The 13185-nt window shown below is 40.0% G+C and overlaps 1 protein-coding gene across 1 annotated transcript in view; it reads right to left on the bottom strand.

Moving 5' to 3' along the window:
• Positions 1–13185, bottom strand: part of LOC126457350 (heterogeneous nuclear ribonucleoprotein U-like protein 1) — a 132632-nt gene that overhangs the window by 73376 nt on the left and 46071 nt on the right. The window contains exon 5 of the mRNA XM_050093577.1: positions 10929–11071. Coding sequence (XP_049949534.1) covers positions 10929–11071 — 143 coding nt within the window. The remainder of the gene's footprint in view (positions 1–10928; positions 11072–13185) is intronic.

The raw sequence follows: 13185 nt of genomic DNA, 5'->3' as shown, positions 1-13185 counted from the left end.
AATTTAAATTTTTAATAATGGTAATTCCTAGGTATTTACAGCCTTTAGATTAGACTGATTTAACATGTAACCGAAGTTTAAAGGATTCCTTCTAGCACTCATATGGATGGCCCCACACTTCATTATTTAGAGTCAATTGCAAATTTTTGCACTTTTTGATATCTTTTCTAAATCATTTTGCAATTTGTTTTGATCTTCTGATAACTTTACTAGACAATAAATGACAGTATCATCTGCAAACAACCTAAGAGAAGGCTGCTCAGATCGTTTCCTAAATCGTTTATATAGACAAGAAACAGCAGAGGACCTATAACACTACGTTGGGGTCATTCCAAGTTAAGTGACCTAAGGGTACCCACTCTACCATCTCCAATTTCGATGAAATTTTTACAGGATGCCCATATAGACCTTACCTGACGCACTGCCAAATTACAGCTTCATAAGTAGTATGGTGGGGCCACTAGCCACCTTTTCATATAGGCTCGTTTTTTGACACGGTGACTTAAATGAATGAATGATCAACTTTGATTTACCATTACTCAGGATCTAAGAGACCTGTTTTGCTGAAACTTTGTGATCTTGTTCAACTTTTTGGGTACAATATCTTAGCTGTAACACGAAAGGTCAAACTATGGTAAGTTCATCATAGTGTGCTATCAAAGTGGCTCATAAATCTTGTTGTACCAAATTTTGACTATACTTTATTGCCTTGTATCTACTGAAATAATAACTTTCTGAAACTGATACTTTAGTTGTCTGCAACCTGTCAGCATGTCATGAAGCTCTGCAGGTGGCATCCAGGTTGCTCAAATAATAACTGAGTTATCTGAGCTCACCTTGTCTAATCAGAAAATGCTGTTTTTGTTTTGGAGACAGACCATTTAGTGTCAACAATGGAGTTTGGTAACATGCTTCAACAATCAGTCTGAAGCACACTTGTGTAGTGAAGAGTGTTCATATGACGTGTGTGCCTTTTTGAATGATGTAAAGTGTGTTGTCATTACTGGACAAACATCTTTTTTCGGTAAATAATTATTTCAAGGTAGGGGGTGACTCTTTAGAAATACTTATCCGGTTATTTAATTTTTTTCTGTTGTATTCTCAAAGAAGTTCCCATTATGTAGGATTGTGTAATATTTTTCAGTTGGAACTATACACCACTTCTACTTTATCTAATATTGAAACAAACAGCAATTGGAAGCATAAATTTAATTGTAGTGTAATGGATGTGAACGAGGTTCCAGGTACCACGTGTCATTGCCCTTGCAGATAATTCTGAATGTCATCTGAAAACACACACACATCGACAAGGCATCATTCCAATCAAAGAATTTTCAATAGAGCAACAGAAATTAATAAACCACAGAAGTGAGATATGTCTTACTGAAAAATGCACAAAGCAATACTTGTAGACAAATATGACTTTCTACAGATATGATCTTGTAATCCTGTTGGTGCAAAGAACCATTCTGTTAAAAAGGGTTCACAGATTGTCAGTTTGGAAACAGCAAAACAATTGCAAGCCATGACTAAGAGCAATGTGAAACCTGGCCAGATGATCTGACCAACTTGCAGAAAACAATTTTTAGCAAAGAAAGCAGAAAAATCACAGTCAACTTCAAACCAGTCGAATTGAAGCATATCCAGAAGTATCAATCGATTGAAGTCTAACTGCTTCTGGGGCCTCCCCTCTAAAATTTCAGTGAGTATCAAAAACGGATGTGAAAGGATACGCAAAACAAAAAATAAGCGAAGCTCAAGAGGCAACTGCGAATAACATTGCTGCTGCTGGATAGGTCAGCAGCGCAGTACAAAAACTTCAAAAATTTTCTGAATCTCTGCCACCATCGAAATACTTTGGCACCTCAGCTGACTGGAACTTTTTTGCTACAAGCCATGGAAAATCTCCATGTGATGGAATTGGAGGAACTGTAAAGCCCTGGCAGCAAGAGCAAGCCTTCAATGACCAACTGAGGACCAGATTTTGACGAATGATTTGTTTACATACTGTACAAAGAATATCAGAGGAACCCAATTCATTTTTGTTTCAAAAGAAGACATTGAAACATTAAAAACTGAGCAGGAAGCAATGTTCAAAAATTGCTGCACAGTATCAGGAACAAGGGAGAATCACAATTTTGTGTCATTAAATGAAAAGCAAGTTTGTATTAGAAGAGTATCCAATGACTTTTTTTTTGTGGCAAATGTTGACCAAAGTCAAGCAACAGTTTCATTCAGAAATATTACAGCCTTGCAATTGGACCAATACATTGCCTGTATAGTTTGTTGTTGTTTTCAGTCCAGAGACTGGTTTAATGCAGCTCTCCATACTACTCTATCCTGTGCAAGCTGCTTCATTTCCCTGTACCTACTGCAACCTACATCCTTCTGAATTTGTTTAGTGTATTCATCTCTTGGTCTCCCTCTATGATTTTTACCCTCCGCACTGCCCTCCAATACTAAATTGGTGATACCTTGATGTCTCATAATATGCCCTACCAACCGATCCCTTCTTCTAGTCAAGTTGTGCCACAAGCTCCTCTTCTCCCCAATTCTGTTGAATACCTCTTCATTATTTATGTGATATACTCATCAAATCTTCAGCATTCTTCTGTAGCACCACATTTCTAAAGCTTCTATTCTCTTTTTGTCTAAACTATTTATCATCCACGTTTCACTTCCATACATGGCTACACTCCATACAAATACTTTCAGAAACAACTTCCTGACACTTAAATCTATACCCGATTTTAACAAATTTCTCTTCTTCAAAAACGCTTTCCTTGCCATTGCCAGTCTACATTTTATATTCTCTCTACTTCGACCGTCATCAGTTATTTTGCTCCCCCAATAGCAAAACTCACTTACTACTTTAAGGGTCATTTCCTAATCTAATTCGCTCAGCATCACCCGATTTAATTCGACTACACTCCACTATCGTTGTTTTGCTCGTGGTCTTGCGGTAGCATTCTCACTTCCCGCGCACGGGGTGCTGGGTTCAATTCCCGGCGGGGTTAGGGATTTTGCCTGCCTCAAGATTACTGAATGGTGCTGTGTCGTCTTCATCATCATTCATCCCCATTACGGTCAGAGTACAATGGTGCGGGTCTCCCGCATCGTCCCCTATACTCCTCGGAGTATGGGACACCACCACCACCACCACCACCACCACCACCACCAGTATATATGATGGAAAATGGTGGATTGATAACGTGTCCGAAGTTTCAGAAGAAGAAAATGATGTTTTAGTCAGTTTCATGCACCCCAATGGACCTGCACATTCATTCTATTGGCCAGCTAGGCTGGATGCTTGTTGGATTCCAAACCAACACATTATTTCTGTCATTCCAGTTCCATCAGCAACAAGAACCAGTTGACATTATAGCTAGTTAGAATCAACTGTAATTGATATTAGTAAAAAAATTCAGCAAATGAATTAATAAGAACTGAAATATTTGGCTTGGGAACCATAAAGAGTATGACTGGTACATGTATTTTTTTAATGTAATATAAATGTAAATTTATTTGGCAGAACAAGATTTACAGGCCACTTGGATAGCACAGTATGATGAATTTACCATAATTTGACCTTTTGTACTACAACTACACTATTGTACCCAAAAAGTTGAACAGGATCAGAAAGTTTTCAGTACAACAGGTCTCTTACATCCTGAACAATGGGAAAACAAAGTTGATTGTTTATTCATTTCGGTCGCAATGTCAATATATGAGCCTTTATGAAAATGTGGCTAGTAGCCCCACCATACTACTTATGAAGCTGTAATTTGACAGTGCTTCATGTATCGTCTATATGTACATCCTGTAAAAATTTCATCAAAATTGGAAATGATCGAATGGGGAGCTTGTCTAAATTTAGGCCACTTGACACAGAATGACCCCTTGGGAAATGTCAGAAATCACTTACGTTCTACTCGATGACTTTTCCTCAATTACTATGAACTGTGACCTCTCCAACAGGAAATCATGAATCCAGTCATATAACAGACAATACTCCACAAGCATGCAAATTCACTACAAATCACTTATGAGGTACATTGTCAAAAGCCTTTTGGAAATCCAGAAATACAGAATCAACACGTTAACTCTGCTACTATTCTTAATTTCAAACACTCTGCTACTATTCTTAATTTCAAACAGAAATGTTGCCATAATGACAAGACATCCACAATACCACCACACTAACATGTCTGTGTTATATGCTTGTAACCCTTGTTGCAACAGCTAAAACAAGCAATGGAATATTGTGGCTATATCTCTACAATGGTTCAGCCAAAGCACCTACATGCATTGGAATTTCAGAATAACAGCTGCACTAATGTCTGAATGTTAAGTGCATTGTGGGGAGTGGGGAAAATAAGAAAGTTCAGAAAATATGAGGGAGTGAAGAAAGAAATACCTACTGAAAAGAATGTCGAGATCAAAGAAATTAATGAGAATTAAGACCAAGTGGTAGCGGGAACCAAGGACATGTAATGCCAGTTCCCATCCACAGAATTCTGAGAAACGGGTGTTGTGGAAGAATCCATATAGCACATGTGAAAAAAGTCACCAATGTCACTGCTCTCATGTTGTAGAGCATGATCTGCAACAGGGCATTGTTTCCAATGTACACTTTTCTGTTTATGCCAATTCATTCATCAGAACTGAACTTGGTGGTACTCGCACCAATGTAGAAAGCTGAACAGTGTTCACATTACAGCCAGTACACAAAATGTGGCTCTTCCTTTTACAGTATTTGTTACACCAGTTACAGGGTTGGTAACTGTAAAGCAAGCCTTGCAGCGAGGTGGTTACAGGGGTAGGAGCCATAGCATAGGGAAATGGGTGCTGAAGAAGCAAAGGTTTCACTGTGACATTGTAGGGACTGGGGAAGTGACTGAAAGCTATTCTTAGTGTGATGGCAACATATCAGACAGGATACATCTCATTTAAGGGCATCATTTTAGGAACTCTTAGCCTATCCAAAGTCTCCGGTTAACATGTGCAAGCCCAGGATAGTAATGACAGAAGTGAACTCTTAAGGCCTTTTTAAGGGATCAGCAGCAGTGCCAGGATAGGATCTTATGACCCAGGAAATCCGTTTCTGAACTAGGCTGGTGGGGTAATTCTGACCGGTGATGGCAGAGGTGAGAATGGTGGTGTATTGCTGTAAACAGTCTGCATCAGAACAAATCTGACTCTAATGCCAAGGCTGTATGGGAGGAACATTTGACATGGAAAGGATGACAACTAGCAAAATGTAGGTATTGTTCATTAGTAGTTTTAATTGAACCGAATTATGTGACCTTCAGTGAGGATGAGGTCAACATCACGGAAAGTGGCACAGGATTCATGAAAGGAGCAAGTGAAATTTAATTGAGAGAATGTATGTATAGATTCCAATAATTTTAACAGGTCAAGTCTCACCTGAGTCCATATGGCAAAGATGTCATCAATGCATCTAAAATAAACCATAGGCTGAAGGCTTGTAAATCCCATGGAAGTTCCCTCCAAGTGACCCATGGAAAGATTTGCGTAAGAAGGAGATGTCCTTGTTCCCATGGCTGTACCCCTGATTTGTTTATCTGCCCCTCAAAGGTCAAGTAGTAGTTGGGAAGTATGAAACTGATCAAAGTGACCAGGAAGGATGTCATAGGTTTGTGATGTGGTAGGCACTGGTTGAAGTAATATTCAACAGACAGACAGACCATGTATGTGGGGGATGTTGGTATAGAGGAAGGTGGCATCAATGGTGAGAAGCAAAGTGTGTGATGGGAGTGGGATAGGCACAGACGTCACACAATCTAGGTCAGTGCTTAACAACTCAGTGATTTTGAGTGTTAGTATAACTGTGCCTTTTCAGGCACAGATTCAAGATCACAGTAGTAGGTAGGGTTGGGAAGGGAGGAGAGATGTGTGCACACTAGGTTTTCTGTGTGAACACTGGATTCAAGCTGACTGTAACTTTTAACATAACATAATCAGCTGTAACAGTGATCTTGCCTGGTTAAATCATACTAACTCATCGTCACGCAACTCCAAACTTAACTTTGCAGTTCAATCCCCAAAGGGAGGAATTCTATCTGTTTTCTGAAAAAGATGGATCTGCAAAGTGTTCAGTACGTCACAGAAGACTGAATTCTTTTAGGAAATTTAACTTGCAGTGATGTTTTGTCTCTTACCAAGCAGAAGAATATGGAAGTGGAAATTGCGATGGGCCTGATCATGCAAAGGAAGTTATTAACTTAAAAGGAAGCTATCTGAAGATAATGAAAGTCAACTGAGTCTTCTGTATTAAGTGAATTCCAAAATTGGTGCACCTTCATGGTTGGTGATTTGATAGAAGAACCTACAGCAGCTGCAGATGAACATTTTTGCCCTTCTCAAACAGAACTGTTTTTGATGGTGCTGTCCAGAGCCAGTTGGCAAAATATTTGTAAAGGTTTTGCAGCATGGGCTCTAGTTCTGGACAGAACCTTTTCTTTCATGGGCACAGCCCAACTTGCCGTTTTTATTAGAGGCATTAATAAGAAGCTTGATATGAGAGTGGAGCCCCTCTACGTGATACAGATGAACATAACACAACAGGAAGTGCTTTTTTAAGCTACATTGAAGAATGTGTTGAAAATATAGGATTAGCTGTAGAATTTTTTAATTTCTGTGATTACAGATGAAGTGTCAGCGATGAGAGGGAAGAAATCAGGGTTTGGTATGCTGCTGGAGGAGAAAATGCAAAAACTTCCTGTGCTGAATGAATCAGGAGCACTCACTGTACAATTCACCAGAGACTGTCTCCAAGAAGCACTAATATAAAATATGAGGAACGTTGTTCATACAAGCGTCATGTAAGCAATATGGACTAAAACATTAGCAATTTAAGAACTTCCTGAAGATACTGAGAGCCAGTAAGATAGCCTGCCTTACTTCAGTGAGGTCTGCTGGCTTAGTCATGGCACATTATTAAATCTGTTTCTTGTCTGTCAGATGAGTTAAATAATTTTATGGAGATAAATCATGAGTCTCTGGATAGCAAGAGCTCTTGTCGAAAAGTGATCTCATTCTCAGCAAATTTAACAAGCTTCTTTGAACATTTCACTACAGAATAAGGATCTCGTGATTACTCATTTCATAGACCAAATATGAGCTGTTGGGCGAGTCTTCTGGAGGAAGGAAATCCAGTTCATTTTCCAAAATTATTGTTCCAGCAAGATGCTGTTGTTGACAAACTTTCAATGCTATTCACATATTTTAGTTTCCCTTAATGAAGAATTTGAGCAATGTCTTCAAGATCTGACGGCATCGAACACGAAAACTGAACATGATACATTCTGATTATTGTAAAAGCAGTGCGATTCCTGTCGATTTTGCTGAGATACACAAGTAATAGTAACACTGTTTCATTTTATACATGGGAATGCATTCATTAAGCCACAAGGATACAATGATCCTGTAAAGTGAACTCAATACTGCACATCACAAGGTGGTGTGAGACAGCAGTCCAGCAAGCAAACACACAGCTGTTTCTGATACTGCGGTAACGCATGCGTGTGAGCTAAGGCAAGCGCACTGGCAAACCCACAACACCCTCTTCCACACTCAGCTGTGCATCGTTGTCGATCATTTTGTTATTCTGATCTGGCTGTAAGTACAGCATCTGCCATCAAGATCCCATCCCTGTAATACAAACTGACCTGTAATCCCTCCTTCAAATCTCAGGCTCCTCTCAAGGATTAACACCTCAATCCATATAACTTCTTATCCAAACCAAAGCACATATCTCCACCATTAACATTGTTCCTAAGGTCTGCAAACCCGTTCATCCTAGCCATGCCATAGTCGCTGGCTTCAAAGCACCCACCAAACATGTATCTGCCTGCAACCTACAGTGCAAAGATATCCCTTCTATATCAAAGATACCAACCACTTACCAGATAATTTGAATCTGTACCTGTTCCACTCCCATCACACACCTTTCCTGCCACCATGGTTGCCAACTCCCTCTATAACAACACAACCCGTGTACATGGTCTTTTTGCTGCTGAACATTACCTAACCATAGCCCGCCTGATTCCAGACCTACAACATCCATCCTACTCATGTTGACTTTATACTTGCCTTCACCCCCTTTATATTCGAGGGGCAGACATACCAACAGATCAGGGGTAAGGCCCTGGGAACCATGACAGTTCCTTTCTATGCTATCCTTTTCACGGGTTGCTTGGAGTTGGTTCTCCAGGGATTCACAAGCCTTCAGCCCCTGGTTTGATTCAAATACATTTGATGACATCTTTGCCATAGGTACTCAGGTGAGGCAAACCCATCAAAATTCCTGGGATCTCCAAATACATTCTCCCACTTAAATTTCAAATGGTCCTTTTCCGAATACCATGCCACTTCCCTCGATGTTTGCTACATCCTCAGTTCACATTGAAACTACTAACAAACAACAGTATTTAAATTTTCACAGTTGTCATCCTTTCCATGTCATGCCCTATGGCTCCTACCCTGTGACCATCCTCACTGTTAGATTTGTCCTATGCTCCCTCTTATCGCAATCTATTGCAGCCCTGTAGGTGGAAAAACATACTATCTAAGAAAGAGCCACTAATGAAATGACACAGTGTACTAGCTTCAGTCTATTACACTGTACAACTACACCTAGTTATAAGTCAGGATGAATGGATGTAGACATGGGGTGTAAACTAGCAGCACACAATATCCTCTTGCAGAGCATGCTTTACAACATGACCATGGTGATTGTTTCACCATACGTGCCATCTGGATTCTTCTCCCTAACACTAGTTTATCAGCAATCTGCAGGTGGGAACTGGCATTACATGTCTTGTCTGACAACTACCTCACCTTACCCTATGGTAATTTCTTCAGTCTCAGTATTTATTGTCATTAATTCTTCCTGTTTTCAGTCCCTTTTAGTTTTCTGACCCGTCTATCTTTCCCCCTCCCCACCTCACCTGTCAACAACATACACTGCCCTCAACTTTTTTGTCAGTAATCTCCATCATATTTATTACTTGAGGTGTAGCACATTGTTCCATTTCTGCCTTGCAATCAAATTAAAGGTGTTTATGTAAAACCACTGCTTGTGTAGTTAATACTTAGATAATTTTCCATGTTGTGCACTCTGATTTCGATTTGTGCAGGGACAATGGGAGATGCATGAGCACAGGCCACCCGCAAAGAGTGGTGCTGTGGAAAGTCCCCACCTGCTGTGGAGGTGGCATTTACAGTTTGGCATCACAGCTTGGTCGTTTTTGAAAGCACAGAACAAGTATGTCTGCTGCCAATGTTACCGCCTGCAGAAACAATTGAAAGAAGCTAAGGAAAATGTCATTCTCTGATGTTCTGAATAATAAATGATTTGTCACCAAACGAAAACGTTAAATATGATAACAACCAAATACAGAATAGTTCTTTAAAAAGTAGTTGCACCATTTCATAGTGAGTTAGTGTAGATGTGAGTCATTACAGCCGTTCACACTCTGCAGATGAAGAAGGTAACTCAGTACAAGAAGTGGCACAGCATAGCAGGTCCCCTGCTTCAAAGAACTAAGGAAAGGCAACCGTCTGAAAATAATCAAGTTGAAAGTTAGCGAGAAGAGTATCACAGGGCGACATATTTGATTCTTTTACAACCAACAACATGAACCCTTTAACATTTGATGTCCTGCCTTCCAACCTTAAACTCACGTCTTCAAATCTTGTCCAGTGCAGTCACCAATCACTCTTTCCTTCTCATTCCATGTTTTAAGTCTCCCATGATGACTCATGGATAACATTATTGTAATTCACCTCATTTCCTAAACCTTGCCAGTTCTCTTCCTTTATTCCTCTTCCTTCCCCTTCAACTGTTCCGTCAGAAGGAGCTACTGTCTCTAAAGCGTGCACATTAATTTAACTTTTAAGTATGTGCCCCTCTGCTGCCACTTTGTGAGGAATTTTCATCAATCCCATTCTATTACAACACAAAATGTGCAATTCTGCCCTCTTCTCTCACCAAACAAGTGCCTCCTGTTTCCTCATGGACTCCTTTGAGAGCACCAGAAACAGTCATTTGTAGTGCACAGATCAGGAACAGTGCATTGCCTCTGCAATTGTTCCCATCAAATAACCACCTCTGATTGCTCATTACATTATACATTAACACCAAAGCTAACTGGAGGGAGCACACTGGTCTGAAGCCACCTTACTTGCAGGTTAACCACATCCACCAGTGTTGACAGTGGTGCATTCATCATTGTCTATTTGTCTCCTAAGCAGGCAATAGTTCTGTATATCCATGTGTACAACCGGTTTAGTAGTGGTCAATGCTAAATAAAAAGCAATGCAAAGACAATGTTCCACACACACAATTTGAATGATATACTGACCCTTTATGTGAGCAATTCTGGTGGGCAAAACTGGTGCAGAACAAAGTTGTTTAGGCACAGACAAACCTACACTCTTTCCTTCCCACCCCTTTATCAAACTATCTTTTCTGTCTCCCACGATCTCTGAGGAACACAGCTGTTTTGAATTAACACTAGCAGCTTTCTTCAGAAGCGAGTCACTTATTGTCACCTCTCTTGGCCACTGGTATCAATAATTTAGCCGATCTTACAGTTACCAACAGTTGTACCATCACAAAAATGATATCTAGGTAATACCGATCCACAGAAAATGTTTATAGCGACTTTGCAGTTTCTAAAACATCCACAAATATCTTCTCTATGCCACATTAATTAATGTCTGTCAGTATGTACCTAAATGACAGATTGCTGCTGCTATAATATACAAACTGATGGAATTCAAGCAGTGGTCAGTACAAAGTTATCCTGGAAGTTTCTACAACTGTAAAACAGTTGCACAGTTAAATGGCACTACAAAAGCATATATAACAGTACAAACAGCAAAAACTTTTTTCCACATACCTTCACTTCATAACACACTTTCCCTGATGTAAAGCCATATGAGGCTCTCGCTCCAGCCCAGATATAACCAAAACCTTGTTCGTGCATGGGTGTGGCAATTGTGAAATTTTCCTTGTCTATGACAATATTCAAGTCAGAATCATCTGAAAGAAAAATATTGCAACAAAATAATTCTTCCAATTCCACAAGCCATTTTGGCAATGCCAAATTTATTATGCACTGAATGAAAGTGAAAAAGTGTGATTCTTCCTTTACTTTAAAGAATGCAGAAAGTAACTAAAAGATAGAAAAATATAGAAAAAGTTATATAATTGAAGCTGAAAGGTTGTGCTAAAATCAGTTACTGAAATAGAAGTATAAATGCCCTTGCATGGGTATTGTTTTCCTTCATACTGCATACATATGAATAACAGGCATCCTTATATGTGAAAAATTACAATGACATATTGATACTATCAGCAATGTGCCAACTTCCTGATGTATGGAAACTATGCCTTAGCATGGACTTCAAACTTATCCTTAAAGGAAATGCTTTTATTACAATAGTCACAAGGCATTGCAGAAGGAGATGTTCAGGTTCTACTCTTAGTACGACATTCAAGTTCTAAACCACGTTTAATAACTATGGGATACATAGTGCTGAAGAGTAATTCTTTCCGACAGCTTTCCACCTTACCTGAAATACGTGATTATGATCAGTAATCTTGAGGAGAAAAATGAGACACACTTAACCTCAAACCAACAGTTTGAAGGGCACAAAATTCTAAATCAATACACAATTAATATTTAACAAATATGTCAGTACACTTTTAAACAGTGAAATGTATTATTTATTATGGAAAGGATAGATTGCTGCTCTCCATACGGATGACATGTTGAGCTGCGTGGCAGACGAGGACAACAAAATGACTGTTACACATTCAATCTATCCTTTTCATGCTACTGACAGTGCATGTTTAGTGTTTCACAAAGCAATTCCTTCTAGAACTTAATGAAAATTAAGTACTTGCCCTAAAGCTCAGTGATGGGGAACAAGAGTTGCAGGACTGCCAATGCATCAATATTGAAAGGTTTTCTATAGCTATTTCCTGCAAGTTAAACTATCTGGCCTTACATTTCCTTTGTAATGAGCTGTTTATATGGCACAAAGTTCATTCTCAGCTAAAGAACCAGACCATTCTACTAAGCTAAACAAATGAGGCAAGGAATGTTATTACCTAAAGGAAAATAGTTTAACATTAGAAGAGAGCTACAGTTGTGAATTTGGGATAATATCTACATTGACGGCCAGGCATACAATTACTGCTTTGTTCACTCCTAACATCAAACAATCCAGGACATGCATACATTTATAGCGATATCCATATCAACAATGCCATAACGACACCTACCCACTTCACAAGCAGCAATCATAACAGTTATAGCAACAGTTTATTAGGCACAGCTATCTATGACAGAGGCTCCAATCTGGGCAGTTCTGAAAAGCTATTGGTGGAGGGGAGGATCCAGACGTCTCAGGTAGTGAAGCAACCGTTGAAATAAACTGTGTCATGTTCAGCTGCATGTTTTACCACAGGGTGGCCAACTTTACTCTTGGTCACATTTTAGCAGTGGCCATTTTTCCTGGCACCCAGCTGGTTGGTAGTCACACCAATATAAAAGGCTGTTCACTGACTGCAGCAGAGCTGGTAAATTACACAGCTTCTTTCACAGGTGGTCCAGCTGCTGATGGGATGGGATAAACGTGTGACAGGACTGGAATAGGAAGTGCTGTATTGGTCATGTCTTGCACCTGGGTCTTCTGCAAGGTTATGATCCTTGTGACAAGGGGATGGTACTGGGATTGGGAGTGGCATAGGGATAGACTAACATGATGTGGAATTTCGGTGGGTGACGGAACACCACTTCAGAAGGGGTGGAAAGTATGTTGGTAGGATGTCCTTCATTTCAGGGTATGATGACAGGTAATCAGAGCGCTGGTGAAGGATGTGGTTCAGTTGTTTGTCTGAGGTGGTACGGGTTGATGATGGGACAATCCTTTGTAGCTGGTTCTTGGAGGGGGGGGGGGGGGGAGGGGGGGGGAGGAGGTGGAGATTGGGGGGACTGGGGGTTTGAGGGGGAAACTGCACAGGAGATCCATTTGCAGACTAGGTCTGGGGGATAGTGTGGCTGTCTGAAGGCATTGGTGAGACCTTCAGCATACTTAGCAAGGGAGTTCTTGTCACTGCAGAATCATCATCCCTGGGTTGCCAGGCTG

Source organism: Schistocerca serialis, chromosome 2 (genome assembly GCF_023864345.2).
Source record: "Schistocerca serialis cubense isolate TAMUIC-IGC-003099 chromosome 2, iqSchSeri2.2, whole genome shotgun sequence".
NCBI classification, from domain to species: Eukaryota; Metazoa; Arthropoda; class Insecta; order Orthoptera; family Acrididae; genus Schistocerca; species Schistocerca serialis.
Note: the sequence above shows the minus strand (reverse complement) of the source record. Positions and strands in the feature narration are given on the sequence as shown.